The sequence below is a fragment of the Trachypithecus francoisi genome, unplaced genomic scaffold (genome assembly GCF_009764315.1).
Source record: "Trachypithecus francoisi isolate TF-2019V2 unplaced genomic scaffold, Tfra_2.0 Lachesis_group2, whole genome shotgun sequence".
Taxonomy (NCBI): Eukaryota; Metazoa; Chordata; class Mammalia; order Primates; family Cercopithecidae; genus Trachypithecus; species Trachypithecus francoisi.
Genome location: NW_022681465.1, coordinates 150859781 through 150873373, shown reverse-complemented (window position 1 = coordinate 150873373; position 13593 = coordinate 150859781). Strand labels below are relative to the sequence as shown.

At 46.0% G+C, this 13593-nt stretch overlaps 3 protein-coding genes across 7 annotated transcripts in view; all 3 read left to right on the top strand.

The window, feature by feature from the left end:
• The window catches only part of LOC117065702 (protocadherin gamma-C4), a 181706-nt gene that overhangs the window by 24107 nt on the left and 144006 nt on the right, over positions 1-13593 (top strand). The window contains exon 1 of one of the 5 annotated variants that reach the window (XM_033180878.1): positions 10760-13500. The exons of the other annotated variants lie outside the window; for them this stretch is intronic. Within the exon in view, the coding sequence (XP_033036769.1) occupies positions 11077-13500 (2424 nt within the window). The 5' untranslated portion in view covers positions 10760-11076. Of the gene's footprint in view, positions 1-10759; positions 13501-13593 lie in introns of those variants that run through there. 5 annotated transcript variants of the gene reach the window in all.
• Positions 387-6279, top strand: PCDHGA5 (protocadherin gamma subfamily A, 5). The gene has a single exon (XM_033180887.1). The coding sequence runs from the start codon at positions 1441-1443 to the stop codon at positions 3880-3882; it is 2442 nt and encodes an 813-aa protein (XP_033036778.1). The 5' UTR covers positions 387-1440; the 3' UTR covers positions 3883-6279.
• LOC117065705 (protocadherin gamma-B3-like) lies at positions 7034-9840 on the top strand. Its single transcript, XM_033180888.1, is given in 2 exon segments — positions 7034-9526; positions 9529-9840. Coding segments are annotated over 2 exon segments (2439 nt in total). The 5' UTR covers positions 7034-7389; the 3' UTR covers positions 9831-9840.

Here is a 13593-nt window from a genome sequence, read left to right as displayed (position 1 = left end):
ACATCATTTTCTACCAAATAAATATCACTCAAATCTTTGCTTTTGAATTTCCTAATTATATAGAATTTTTTTCTTTTTTCTTTTCTTTCTTTCTTTCTTTCTTTTTTTTTTTTTTTTTTTGAGACGGAGTCCCGCTCTGCCGCCGAGGCTGGAGTGCAGTGGCTGGATCTCAGCTCACTGCAAGCTCTGCCTCCCAGGTTCACGCCATTCTCCTGCCTCAGCCTCCCGAGTAGCTAGGACTACAGGCGCCTGCCGCGTCACCTGGCTACTTTTTTGTATTTTTTAGTAGAAACGGGGTTTCACCGTGTTAGCCAGGATGGTCTCGATCTCCTGACCTCGTGATCCGCCCGTCTCGGCCTCCCAAAGTGCTGGGATTATAGGCTTGAGCCACCGCGACCGGCAGAATTTTAATTTTCTTAGTTTTCTATGAAAGTGTCATTAAACAGAAAGACTTTCTGAAATGTTCATTTTTTCAATCAAGAGGTTTTTCTATTTCTGTTGTCGTATAAAGATGATAGCATTAAATAACTGTCTCAACATAGAAAGGCCACTCAGTACTGCTCAGTAAGTATCTGGTCATGCTTTCCTGCATAGGTGATGAAATAAAGCCCCACCCTCCACAGTTGCTATACTGATTGTCATTGGAACTAAAAATATTTGAACATGATAATAGAAAAACATAAAAATGCATAGCTAACCCTACTCTAACGCTGTCTGAGATAATGGAGAAACTTTCTCAAAGTCCTCACAAGTAATAAAGATCTGTATTTCTTCTGCATATGACAGCTAATATAACTTACATAAATCAGTAGTCCTGTTTGGAAAGGTGCATTGAGAACTGGGTTTGTTTCCTTGGCATTCTTATGTGCAAATAAGCACGTTTTCTTAAATGCATCCTAATAAAGAGATGAAATCTTGAATTCTACAAAGGTAAGAATTTGAATGTCCTAATTTAATGGACTAAATATAGGTAAGAGGTAAATAAAGGACATAGGCTCCCCCAATGACACATTAAATAAAATTTTTGTAAGGTATTGAAATCTAATAATATTGATCTCAGGGATTGTGGAAGTCTTGCTATTTCAGAATTAAAGCTGAATTAACAGTCATAGACAATGCTACACAGTTAAACATTAAGGATATGGCAACATTATTAGAAATAAAATTATAACTAAACTTAGGAGAAATAAAAAATGGAATTTGGTGCAATCACTGGTTAGGACTCTGAGCGTCGCTGTTGACCAAAGTGGGAAAGAAGCTGCCGCAGAGGCGACCCGACTCTGCTCCCTCCATACTAAACACACAGACCAGACAAGCTCCTACGAAAAGCCAACCCTCCACGCCCATTTTCTTCGGGGAATATGTACCCATCGGCTTTAGATAAGTAAGGGAACAGCAGGCTGAACCAGAACTAAGAGAAAATTGGGCAGAGAGAAGGCAATGGCGAGTCCACCGAGGCGCTGGGCCTGCGGAGAGCTGCTGCTGCCCTTCATGCTCCTGGGGACGCTGTGCCAACCGGGATCCGGGCAGATCAGCTACTCGATGCCGGAGGAGCTGGACAAAGGCTCCTTCGTCGGCAACATCGCCAGGGACCTTGGGCTGGAGCCCCGGGAGCTGGCGGAGCGCGGAGTCCGCATCGTCTCCAGAGGTAGGACGCAGCTTTTCGCTCTGAACCCGCGAAGCGGCAGCTTGGTCACCGCAGGCAGGATAGACCGGGAGGAGCTCTGCGCTCAGAGCCCTCTGTGTGTGGTGAACTTTAACATCTTAGTTGAGAACAAAATGAAAATTTATGTAGTAGAAGTAGAAATAATCGATATTAATGATAACTTCCCGCGTTTCCGGGATGAGGAGTTAAAAGTAAAAGTTAATGAAAATGCGGCTGCAGGGACACGGTTAGTGCTTCCCTTCGCGCGGGATGCAGATGTGGGTGTGAACTCCCTCCGGAGTTACCAGCTCAGCTCCAATCTGCACTTCTCTCTGGATGTGGTAAGCGGAACTGATGGACAAAAGTATCCGGAGCTGGTGTTGGAACAGCCCCTAGACCGCGAGAAAGAGACTGTTCACGACCTCCTCCTCACAGCTTTAGATGGCGGAGACCCGGTACTCTCCGGCACCACGCACATCCGTGTTACGGTCCTCGATGCAAACGACAATGCACCCCTGTTCACTCCATCCGAGTACAGCGTGAGTGTTCCAGAGAACATACCTGTGGGCACTCGGCTGCTCACGCTAACCGCCACGGATCCAGATGAGGGAATAAACGGGAAATTGACCTACTCTTTTCGCAATGAAGAAGACGAAATTTCGGAGACTTTCCAACTTGATTCCAACCTGGGGGAAATCTCAACTCTACAACCACTGGACTATGAAGAATCCAGATTCTACCTCATGGAAGTGGTAGCTCAGGATGGAGGCGCTCTTCTTGCCAGCGCTAAGGTGGTGGTCACAGTACAGGATGTGAATGACAATGCCCCCGAAGTGATCCTCACCTCTCTGACCAGTTCCCTCTCTGAAGATTGTCTTCCAGGAACTGTAATCGCGCTGTTTAGCGTACATGATGGTGATTCTGGAGAAAATGGTGAGATTGCATGCTCTGTTCCTAGGAACTTGCCTTTTAAACTGGAGAAGTCAATTGATAATTACTATCACCTATTAACAACTAGAAACCTGGACAGAGAAGAGACTTCAGATTATAATATCACTCTAACCGTCATTGACCATGGAACCCCGCCCCTCTCTGCAGAAAACCACATCCTCTTGAAAGTAGCAGACATCAATGACAACCCACCCAATTTCCCTCAAGCCTCCTACTCCACCTCTCTCCCAGAAAACAACCCCAGAGGTGTCTCTATCTTCTCTGTGACAGCCCATGACCCTGACAGCGGCGACAACGCTCGAGTCACCTATTCCCTGGCTGAAGACACATTTCAGGGGGCGCCCTTGTCCTCCTATGTCTCCATTAACTCTGACACCGGTGTCGTGTATGCGCTGAGATCCTTCGATTATGAGCAGTTGAGAGACCTACAGTTGTGGGTGACGGCCAGCGACAATGGGAACCCACCACTTAGCAGCAACGTGTCACTGAGCCTGTTTGTGCTGGACCAGAACGACAATGCGCCCGAGATCCTGTATCCCGCCCTCCCCACAGACGGTTCCACGGGCTTGGAGCTGGCGCCCCGCTCCGCAGAACCTGGCTACCTGGTGACCAAGGTGGTAGCGGTGGACAAAGATTCAGGCCAGAATGCCTGGCTGTCCTACCGCCTGCTTAAGGCCAGCGAGCCGGGACTCTTTGCGGTTGGGCTGCACACCGGCGAGGTGCGGACAGCGCGGACCCTGCTGGACAGAGATGCGCTCAAGCAGAGCCTCGTGGTGGCCGTGGAAGACCACGGCCAGCCCCCTCTGTCAGCCACTGTCACGGTCACAGTGGCCGTGGCAGACAGGATCCCTGACATCCTGGCTGACCTTGGCAGTATGAAGACCCCCATTGACTCTGAGGATTTGGACCTCACACTCTATCTTGTGGTGGCAGTGGCTGCAGTCTCCTGCGTCTTCCTGGCCTTTGTCACTGTGCTGCTGGTGCTCAGACTGAGGCGCTGGCACAAGTCACGCCTGCTTCAGGCTGAAGGCAGCAGGTTGGCAAGTGTGCCCGCTTCACACTTTGTGGGCATGGATGGGGTTCGGGCTTTCCTGCAGACCTATTCCCACGAGGTCTCCCTCACCGCGGACTCGAGGAAGAGTCACCTGATCTTTCCCCAGCCCAACTATGCAGACACGCTCCTTAGTGAAGAGAGCTGTGAAAAAAGCGAGCCTCTTCTGATGTCTGATAAGGTAGATGCAAACAAAGAAGAACAGCGAGTTCAGGTTAGTTTTCTCTTTCGGTAAGGTTGACCAGAACATTTTCGTTTGTTTCCTTTTTCATTTTTCTGTCATATTCAAAATCAGCTAGTTATGCAAATAGTGGAATATTATTTGCTCTATTGGAGATTAATTTTTTTCAATTCATGCTTTCTCCATTTGTTTTCAAATTCTATTTTGGGAAGTCTAGCTGATATCTGTAGACTTAAGTGAAACAAATACTTTAAAGGAAAGTGGTTAAATATAATCGTTTTACCCAAATACTTTGTTATATTGGAACTGCAGTTCTATTAATAACAGAGATGTTTTATTAATTCAAATTGTTATATGTATTCTTCTCTTTTGGGTGTCTGCCTAGACACCGTTAGTGTGCGTGTTTTGGAAAGGATAATGTGTAGGATTGATATTTTAGTCTACCTGAAATTTGTTTAAGGAAATAATTTACAGTATTTACATAAATCAGTGGAAAGGTACAGAGAACTTCTGCATCATAAATATCAGAAAAGTAGATTAAATTTATAGTGATGATAACATGTAGCATTCTAAAGTCTGGAAAGTTTGTGTTAAGCCATGTAATTATTGGATATGTGGGCTTGTTGAGAGAAGAAATCAGTGTAAAGGAACCTTAAAGTTGGGCTTTGTTCTGTGATGTAAAGCCTCCAAAGAGTTACATACTGCTGCATTCAATAAATGTAAATATGTCACACACCTGGCATCTTCTGTTGTAGACAAACGCTTTACTTATTAAAATCAGCACCTACTGAAATGTTAGCTTTTCTTTAAGTGTAGGTGCAATTCTTCTTTATTACTTGAGTCTAAGGTTGTATTTGAAAAAAAGAATTCAATTTAAGGATGGTTCAAAATTTTAAATTTCATATCTAAGGGATGTGCTCATCTTAAATTAATAGGTGTGCCTTAATGAAATACTGGTCTATGTGCCTCAAATTCCAGGAGGATGTGTTATGTAATGAAAGAACTAGTAGATTTCCATTCTGCATCTGATTTGCTGAAGATGATTTTCAGATGCTTCTTATTAAAATATTCTTAATCCTTCAAATTTTGTACTTTTAACACCTTGAGCATCAGCTTCAAATAATGACTAAATAAGGGGAAAAGGTAATAAAATATTACAAATGGGATAGTAAGCTACATTACTCAACCACATGAAAGGTTAATTGACACATTAAAGGACCTAAGATCACTTGATTTTTATTTTTTAAACATTATTAAAGAGCAGTCAATTATACACACACACACACACATATACACATACACACACATAAACACACATACATACACACACGGACATTCTGACCAAAATGTAAAATGTACAAACTCACTGAATAGTGAATACATCCAAAGAGTAACAAGAGAATCTATAGAATAGGTGCGACATCATTCACTCCTATGTGAAAACTTGCTTTTCCTTTTTTTTTTTTTTTTTAAAGAAAATGTTATATGCTTCTCAGAGTAGGGTGTTTGGAAAAAAAGTAAAGGTTATAGATTTGGGTACGCTTCCTCTGAGTTAACTATTTTGTGCAATGGAAAAACATCTTTAAACCCTCTATAAACTACTAACAGACTTTATAAAATGCTTGATCCATACATTCTGAATGTACGTACTATATATACCATATACTTTTAAATATCTGAATATTTAGTTTTGTATGTGTTCTGAAGAATAATTTTTCATACTAACTGAAGTGTTCATACAATGAACACTTGGCATTGTGTGTGAAGGCCCTTGCTTTGGAATGTTTTGGAGCAAAGTCTTGAGTCAGTTATGTTTTTGATGTTTGTGTAAAGGTGACAATGAGTGGCTGTCCAGAATTCTGGATATCATGACTAGTTTCAGATGCTATAATGCTTTTCCACTATAAGGTGAATTCAGTGTGGAACTCATTGCTTATTGCTGCACACCTGCCTAGTTTTAGAATAACAATACATTATGTAGGCTAAAGATAATTTCTTTAAGAAGATTTTCTGGTTTGGAAATGTAATTAAAACTTAAGACACCTGTCAGAAACATGGAAAATGGCATGTTATTGACCAGGGAAAAGTGTAAATAACAAAAGGTTGGTATGATCAGATGGTAAACTGGGAACCAAGGAAAAGTGGACAGGAAGATTACTTACATAATTAAATAATATAATTATAAGGACTCACAATTCACTCCCCAATCCTAATAAACACATCATTGTTAGGCTACTTGAGAAGAAACAGTACAGTTCAGAACCATTGTGATGTAGTATGAAAAAACGTCCTTTGTAAAAGTTTTTCATCTGGGCCAGGGTGGTTCATGCCTTATAATCCCAGCACTTTGGGAGGCTGAGGTGGGAGGATTGCTTAAAGCCAGGTGTTCAAGCCCAGCCTGGGCAACATAGTGAGACCCCACCTCTACAGAAAAAAAAAGTTTTCAATCATACTTATTTAATTAAAAGTAGACACTTGGAAACAAAGGAAAAGAGACCCTCTTGCTTCTTGCTATACTTCTATTTTATAAGGTCAATCATTTCCTTATTACCTGTAACTTCTTTTGGGGGGAAATAATAAAGATAAAAGAGAAGAAAGTGAAACATAAAATAAAACTAAAAGCTATGAGATTATAACTTTTAGAAGTTAGAAGAAAAGGAAATAGAATACAATAACAATACACGTGAAGCTGATATTTCAAGCATCTTTATACTACGTCTTCTGCCATCACCAAAAATAGCTTTCATTTGTATGATTTTTCTATGTATCATTTTATTTGGTCCTCATTTCTACTAAAGTAAGCAGAGAAGGTGTTATTATGACCATTTTATGAAAATGGAAACTAAAAAACATGACGGGATTGAGCAAGATTATCTCTGCCCTTTGACAAGTAAAAGGTACTTGATTTGGATGGATAAAGCTCAAATTAAAAGAAATAACAGACTAAAGATATAGTAAATATATTTAATGTTTTTTAAAAGTCCCTTTACTGTAATCCCAGCACTTTGGGAGGCCAAGACAGGCAGATCACGAGGTCAGGAGATCGAGACCATCCTGGCTAACACGGTGAAACCCCGTCTCTACTAAAAAATACAAAAAACTAGCCGGGCGAGGTGGCGGGCGCCTATAGTCCCAGCTTGCAGTGAGCTGAGATCCGGCCACTGCACTCCAGCCTGGGTGACAGAGCGAGACTCCGTCTCAAAAAAAAAAAAAAAAAAAAGTTCTTTTAAAATGGGAAGAAAGTATCACTATCAGTACACTGCCGATTTTTCTCCTAACTGGCTCCTTATTTGGAGCGGATTTAGTCACCACTACTGCAGTTCTGCAGCGGAGGCGCCGGGTGCCGCTCTTGGCTAGTGCTGTGCAAAGTATTGGCTCCTCCCGCCGCAGTCAACTTGGAAGAAAAGTGTACTCTGCATCCGGCTTCCTGCAGCGGAGACACCCATCAGAGAACCCAAGCACCAAGACAAAGCAAATAGTTGGTTCTGCTCAGAGAAGTCTTGAGATTATTTAAAGATCTCCTCTCCTCGGATTTAGAAAGGCAAAGGCGCAGAGAGGGGAATGGGAAACAGCTCCGGATGGAGGGGCCCAGCAGGGCGGAGGCGATTGCTGTTTCTCTTCCTGCTCTCTTTGTTAAGCCAGGAGCTCTCCCAACCGATCCGCTACGCTATTCCCCAGGAGCTGGACAGAGGCTCCCTGGTAGGGAAACTCGCCAAGGACCTGGGCTTTGGCGTAGGGGATTTACCTACTCGGAACCTGCGGGTTATTGCCGAGAAGAAATTCTTTACAGTGAGCCCCGAAAATGGGGACTTATTTGTGAGCGACCATATAGACGGAGAGGAGATTTGTGGCAAGAAGTCAACGTGTGTTCTGGAATTTGAAATGATTGCTGAAAAGCCTTTAAACGTTTTTCATGTAACCGTGCTGATCCAGGTTATTAACGACAACCCACCGACCTTTAGCGAAAATATCACTGAGCTGGAAATCAGCGAACTGGCGATCACTGGAGCCACCTTTGCAGTGGAATCTGCTCAGGATCCTAATGTAGGTGTCAATTCGCTGCAGCAGTACTACCTCAGCCCTGATCCACACTTCTCTTTGATTCAGAAGGAGAACCTGGATGGCAGTAGGTACCTAGAACTAGTACTGAAAGCACCCCTGGAGAGGGAAGAGCAGCTGCATCACCACCTGGTCCTCACAGCTGTGGATGGGGGCGAGCCCTCCAGAAGCTGTACCACCCAGATCAGGGTAATCGTTGCAGACGCAAATGATAACCCCCCAGTATTTACTCAGGACATGTACAGGGTCAGTGTCGCAGAGAACCTGCCCGCTGGCTCCTTTGTATTAAAAGTGATGGCCACTGACTTGGATGAGGGCGTTAATGCCAAAATCATCTATGCCTACATCAATATTGGTAAGGCAGTGAGACAATTGTTCAAGCTGGACAGTAAAACGGGGGAACTCACCACTGTTGGAGAACTGGACTTTGAAGAGAGTGATAGCTACACAATTAGGGTGGAAGCAAAGGATGGTGGACATCACACTACATATTGTAAAGTACAGATAGATATTTCAGATGAAAATGACAATGCCCCGGAGATAACCCTGACTTCTGAATCCCAACATATACAAGAAGATGCTGAGCTGGGAACTGCTATTGCCCTGATAAAAACACATGATCTAGATTCTGGATTTAATGGAGAAATCCTATGCCAACTAAAAGGAAAGTTCCCCTTTAAAATCGTTCAAGATACCAAAAACACATACAGGTTGGTGACAGATGGAGCCCTGGACCGGGAGCAAATCCCAGAATGCAATGTGACGATCACAGCTACCGACAAAGACAATCCACCGCTCTCCTCCAGCAAGACCATCACTCTGCACATCCTTGATGTCAACAATGTTCCAGTTTTCCACTAGGCCTCCTACACGGTGCATGTAGCTGAGAACAACCCGCCTGGAGCCTCCATTGCGCATGTTAGCGCCTCGGATCCCAGCTTGGGACCTAACGGCCTTGTCTACTACTACATCGTGGCCAGTGACCTGGAGCAGCAGGAGCTGTCATCCTACGTATCCGTGAGCGCGCAGAGCGGGGTGGTGTTCGCGCAGCGAGCCTTCAACCACCAGCAGCTGCGCGCCTTCGAGCTCACGCTGCAGGCCCGCGACCAGGGCTCGCCTGCGCTCAGCACCAACATGAGCCTGCGCGTGTTGGTGGGCGACCGCAACGACAATGCACCGCCGGTGCTGTACCCAGCTCTGGGGCCCGACGGCTCTGCGCTCTTCGATATGGTGCTGCGCGCTGCAGAGCCTGGCTACCTGGTGACTAAGGTGGTGGCGGTGGACGCAGACTCTGGACCCAACGCCTGGCTGTCCTACCACATTCAGCAGCCTAGCGAGCCCGGGCTGCTCAGCCTGGGGCTGAGCACCGGTGAGGTGCGCACGGCGCTTACCTTGGGCGACAGGGAGGCTGCCCGCCAGCGCCTGCTGGTCACTGTTCGTGATGGAGGACAGCCGCCTCTTTCAGCCACCATCACGCTGCACCTAATCTTCGTAGATAGCTTGCAAGAGATACAACCTGACCTTAGCGACCGTCCCACTCCCTCTGACCTTCAGGCAGTGCTACAGTTTCACCTAGTAGTGGCGTTGGCCTTGATCTCGGTGCTCTTCCTCCTCGCGGTGATTCTGGCCATCGCCCTGCGCCGCGACGCTCTTCTAGACCCGCCACTGAGGGCTACTTTCAGCCTGGTCTCTACTCCAAGACTGTACCTGGAGCTCTCCCCAACTATAGCGAAAGGACTTTGCTTTATTCCTACAATCTGTGTGCTGCCTCACATTCCTCAAACACCGAGTTTAAATTTCCCAATATAAAGGCTGAAGATGCTGCACCACAAGATCTGCTATGCGATGAAGCATCTTGGTTTGAAAGTAATGACAATCCAAAAATGCCTTCTAATTCAGGCAATTTGCAACAGGTGAGTTTCTTCAAACCTTTCCTTCCATAAATATAATTGGGTTTCAATTCATTGATTTAGAGATAGAATATTTACAGATTAAATATTTCCTGATTACATTATTTTATTGATTTTCTGGGTATGGAGTAGGGTGCCTAGGAAATTCTTTGTAGAATTTCCTGTAGAATATCTGTGTGGCAGTTGTTCTTTCATAGAAAGCCTCCTTTTGATAGTCTTGAAATTTTTGTTAATCCTAATATGCTATAATCTGAAACATTTTTAATACAGTATTGTCTCACACTGTCATTTTCAGACGTATCTATCCAGAATTAGACACAAATTTGCACACTTAAGTGGTTTACTTAGTTTTAATGCAGTCAATCCTAAAATATATTAAACATAATGCATATCTTAAGATATTTTTAATGTAACATATATATAATATTTTTACTTCCCTTTGCATGTTTTTTAAAGTATACACAGATGTTGCCTGTGTCAGGGCAGTTTTTAATTTCTATGCTAATCAAAAGAAATAATGGCATCTAAAATGGCAACTCTTGTATTGGGCACTATAGTGAATTGGCTCAAAATGTGTTTGTGTAGCATATGCCTGTAGTCCCAGCTACTCGGGAAGCTGAGGTGGGAGGATCCCTTGACCCCAGAAGATTGCGGCTGCAATAATCTATAATTGTGCCCCTGCACTCTAGCCTGGGAGACACAGAGAGAGTTTGTCTCAAAAAAATGTGTTTGTAGTTGTTGGTACCCTTATTGAAAATGGGACTAGTGTAAATGATGGTGAAATATGATGATAATTCAAAATTTACAGAAGATCGTAATATTTTTTCTGTTCCCCAAGATCCTGAGAGATATTTCCGTAAAAATGAATGGTAAACATCAGAGAACATTTAAAATAATTCAGAATAATCTCTTGCACTCTTCTAAATGCTTCATTGTCTTGGGAAGGGAAATATTATGAGTGTCATCTATGCAGATACAGCAGAAATAAAAGCCTCTGTATGATAGTTTCACAAAACGATGCAGTATTAAGTTAGGACTCTAAGCGTCGCTGTTCACTAACCCGGGCAAGAAAATCAACGGAAACTCGAGTTACATCCTCCAACCACAAAGCAAATCAGACAGGAAAGCAGGAAAGTTGTGCGGAAATTCTGACCTGAAACGCTTCGCATCCGGTCTCTGCTTGTTGAAGGAACTTAACCGCTATTTCTGAGAAGAGCAGAAGTGATGCAGACCTGTTTTTCCTCTTCTTAATCCCAGAGACGTCTCTAATAAGCCAGTAATGGCGCCTCCGCAGAGGCGTCCGCTGCTCAGCGAGCAGGTCCTGCTCCTCACGCTCCTGGGAACGCTGTGGGGGGCCGCGGCAGCGCAGATCCGCTACTCTATTCCCGAGGAGCTGGAGAAAGGCTCCTTCGTAGGCAACATCGCAAAGGACCTGGGACTGGAGCCCCGGGAGCTGGCGGAGCAGGGAGTCCGCATCGTCTTCAGAGGTAGGACGCAGCTTTTCTCTCTGAACCCGCGAAGCGGCAGCTTGGTCACCGCGGATAGGATAGACCGGGAGGAGCTCTGTGCTCAGAGCCCGCGGTGTCTGGTGAGTTTTAACATCCTTGTCGAGGATAAACTGAATCTTTATCCCGTAGAAGTGGAAATAGTGGACATTAATGACAATACACCCCAATTCTTAAAAGAAGAATTGGAAGTGAAAATTCTCGAAAACGCAGCTCCATCCTCTCGTTTTCCACTAACGGAGGTCTATGACCCTGATGTGGGAATAAACTCCCTTCAGGGCTTTAAGCTCAGTGGTAATAGTCACTTCTCAGTGGACGTGCAAAGCGAAGGCCATGGGCCCAAGTACCCGGAGCTGGTGCTGGAGGGCACCCTGGACCGGGAAGGAGAAGCCGTTTACCACCTGGTCCTTACTGCCATGGATGGCGGTGACCCTGTCCGCTCAAGCGTTGCCCGAATTCTGGTAACAGTTGTAGATGCGAATGACAACGCTCCAATGTTTACTCAGCCTGTCTACCGTGTGAGTGTTCCTGAAAACCTGCCAGTAGGCACACCAGTGTTGGCAGTAAATGCCACCGACCAGGATGAAGGAGTCCACGGGGAAGTAACTTATTACTTTGTGAAGATTACAGAAAAGGTCTCACAAATTTTCTGTTTGAATGTTTTGACTGGAGAAATTTCAACTTCCGCAAATCTAGACTATGAGGACTCGAGATTTTACGAGCTGGGTGTTGAAGCCCGGGATGGGCCAGGTCTTCGAGACAGAGCGAAAGTCTTAATAACTATCTTGGATGTCAATGATAATGTACCAGAAGTGGTTGTTACATCTGGAAGCAGAACAATTGCTGAAAGTGCACCTCCAGGAACAGTCATCGCTCTTTTTCAAGTGTTCGATCGAGACTCTGGCCTGAATGGCCTGGTAACCTGTTCCATCCCGAGAAGTCTCCCATTTGAATTGGAAAAATCAGTTAGCAATTATTATCGATTAGTGACAAATGCAGCTCTAGACCGGGAAGAGGTATCCTTATACAACATCACTGTGACAGCCACGGACAAAGGAACACCGCCTCTGTCAACAGAAACAATCATCTCCCTAAATGTGGCAGACACCAACGACAACCCGCCCACCTTCCCCCACTCATCCTACTCAGTCTATGTCCTTGAAAACAACCCCAGGGGCGCCTCCATCTTCTCTGTGAATGCACAGGACCCTGACAAGGACCAGAACGCCCGAGTCTCCTACTCACTGGCAGAAGACACCCTCCAGGGGGCGCCCCTGTCCTCCTACGTGTCCATCAACTCCGACACTGGGATTCTGTACAGCTTGCGCTCCTTCGACTATGAGCAGTTGAGAGACCTACAGCTGTGGGTGACAGCCAGCGACAGCGGGGACCCGCCTCTTAGCAGCAACGTGTCACTGAGCCTGTTTGTGCTGGACCAGAATGACAATGCGCCCGAGATCCTGTATCCCGCCCTCCCCACAGACGGTTCCACCGGCGTGGAGCTGGCGCCCCGCTCCGCAGAGCCTGGCTACCTGGTGACCAAGGTGGTGGCGGTGGACAGAGACTCGGGCCAGAACGCCTGGCTGTCCTACCGTCTGCTCAAGGCCAGCGAACCGGGACTCTTCGCGGTGGGTCTACACACGGGCGAGGTGCGCACGGCTAGGGCCCTGCTGGACAGAGACGCGCTCAAGCAGAGCCTCGTGGTGGCCGTCCAGGACCACGGCCAGCCCCCTCTCTCCGCCACTGTCACGCTCACCGTGGCTGTGGCCGACAGCATCCCCGAAATCCTGGTCGACCTGGGCAGCCTTGAGCCCTCCGACGGTTCTCAGAACTCTGACCTCACGCTGTACCTGGTGGTGGCGGTGGCCGTGGTCTCCTGCGTCTTCTTGGCCTTCGTCATTGTGCTGCTGGCGCTCAGGCTGCGGCGCTGCCACAAGTCACGCCGGCTGCAGGCTTTGGGAGGTGGCTTGGCGAGCATGCCCGGCTCGCACTTTGTGGGCGTGGACGGGGTTCGGGCTTTCCTGCAGACATATTCCCACGAGGTCTCACTCACTGCAGACTCGCGGAAGAGTCATCTGATCTTCCCCCAGCCCAACTATGCGGACACGCTCATCAGCCAGGAGAGCTGTGAGAAAAGCGAGTCTCTTCTCACAACTCAGGATTTACTTGAAATGAAAGGAGACCCCAGGCAACTTCAGGTGAGTTTCTTTCCAGGCGGAAGCGGAAGAGTAATCTGATCTTCCCGCCACCCAACTATTTAGACACACTTATCAGCCAGGATGGCTGCAAGA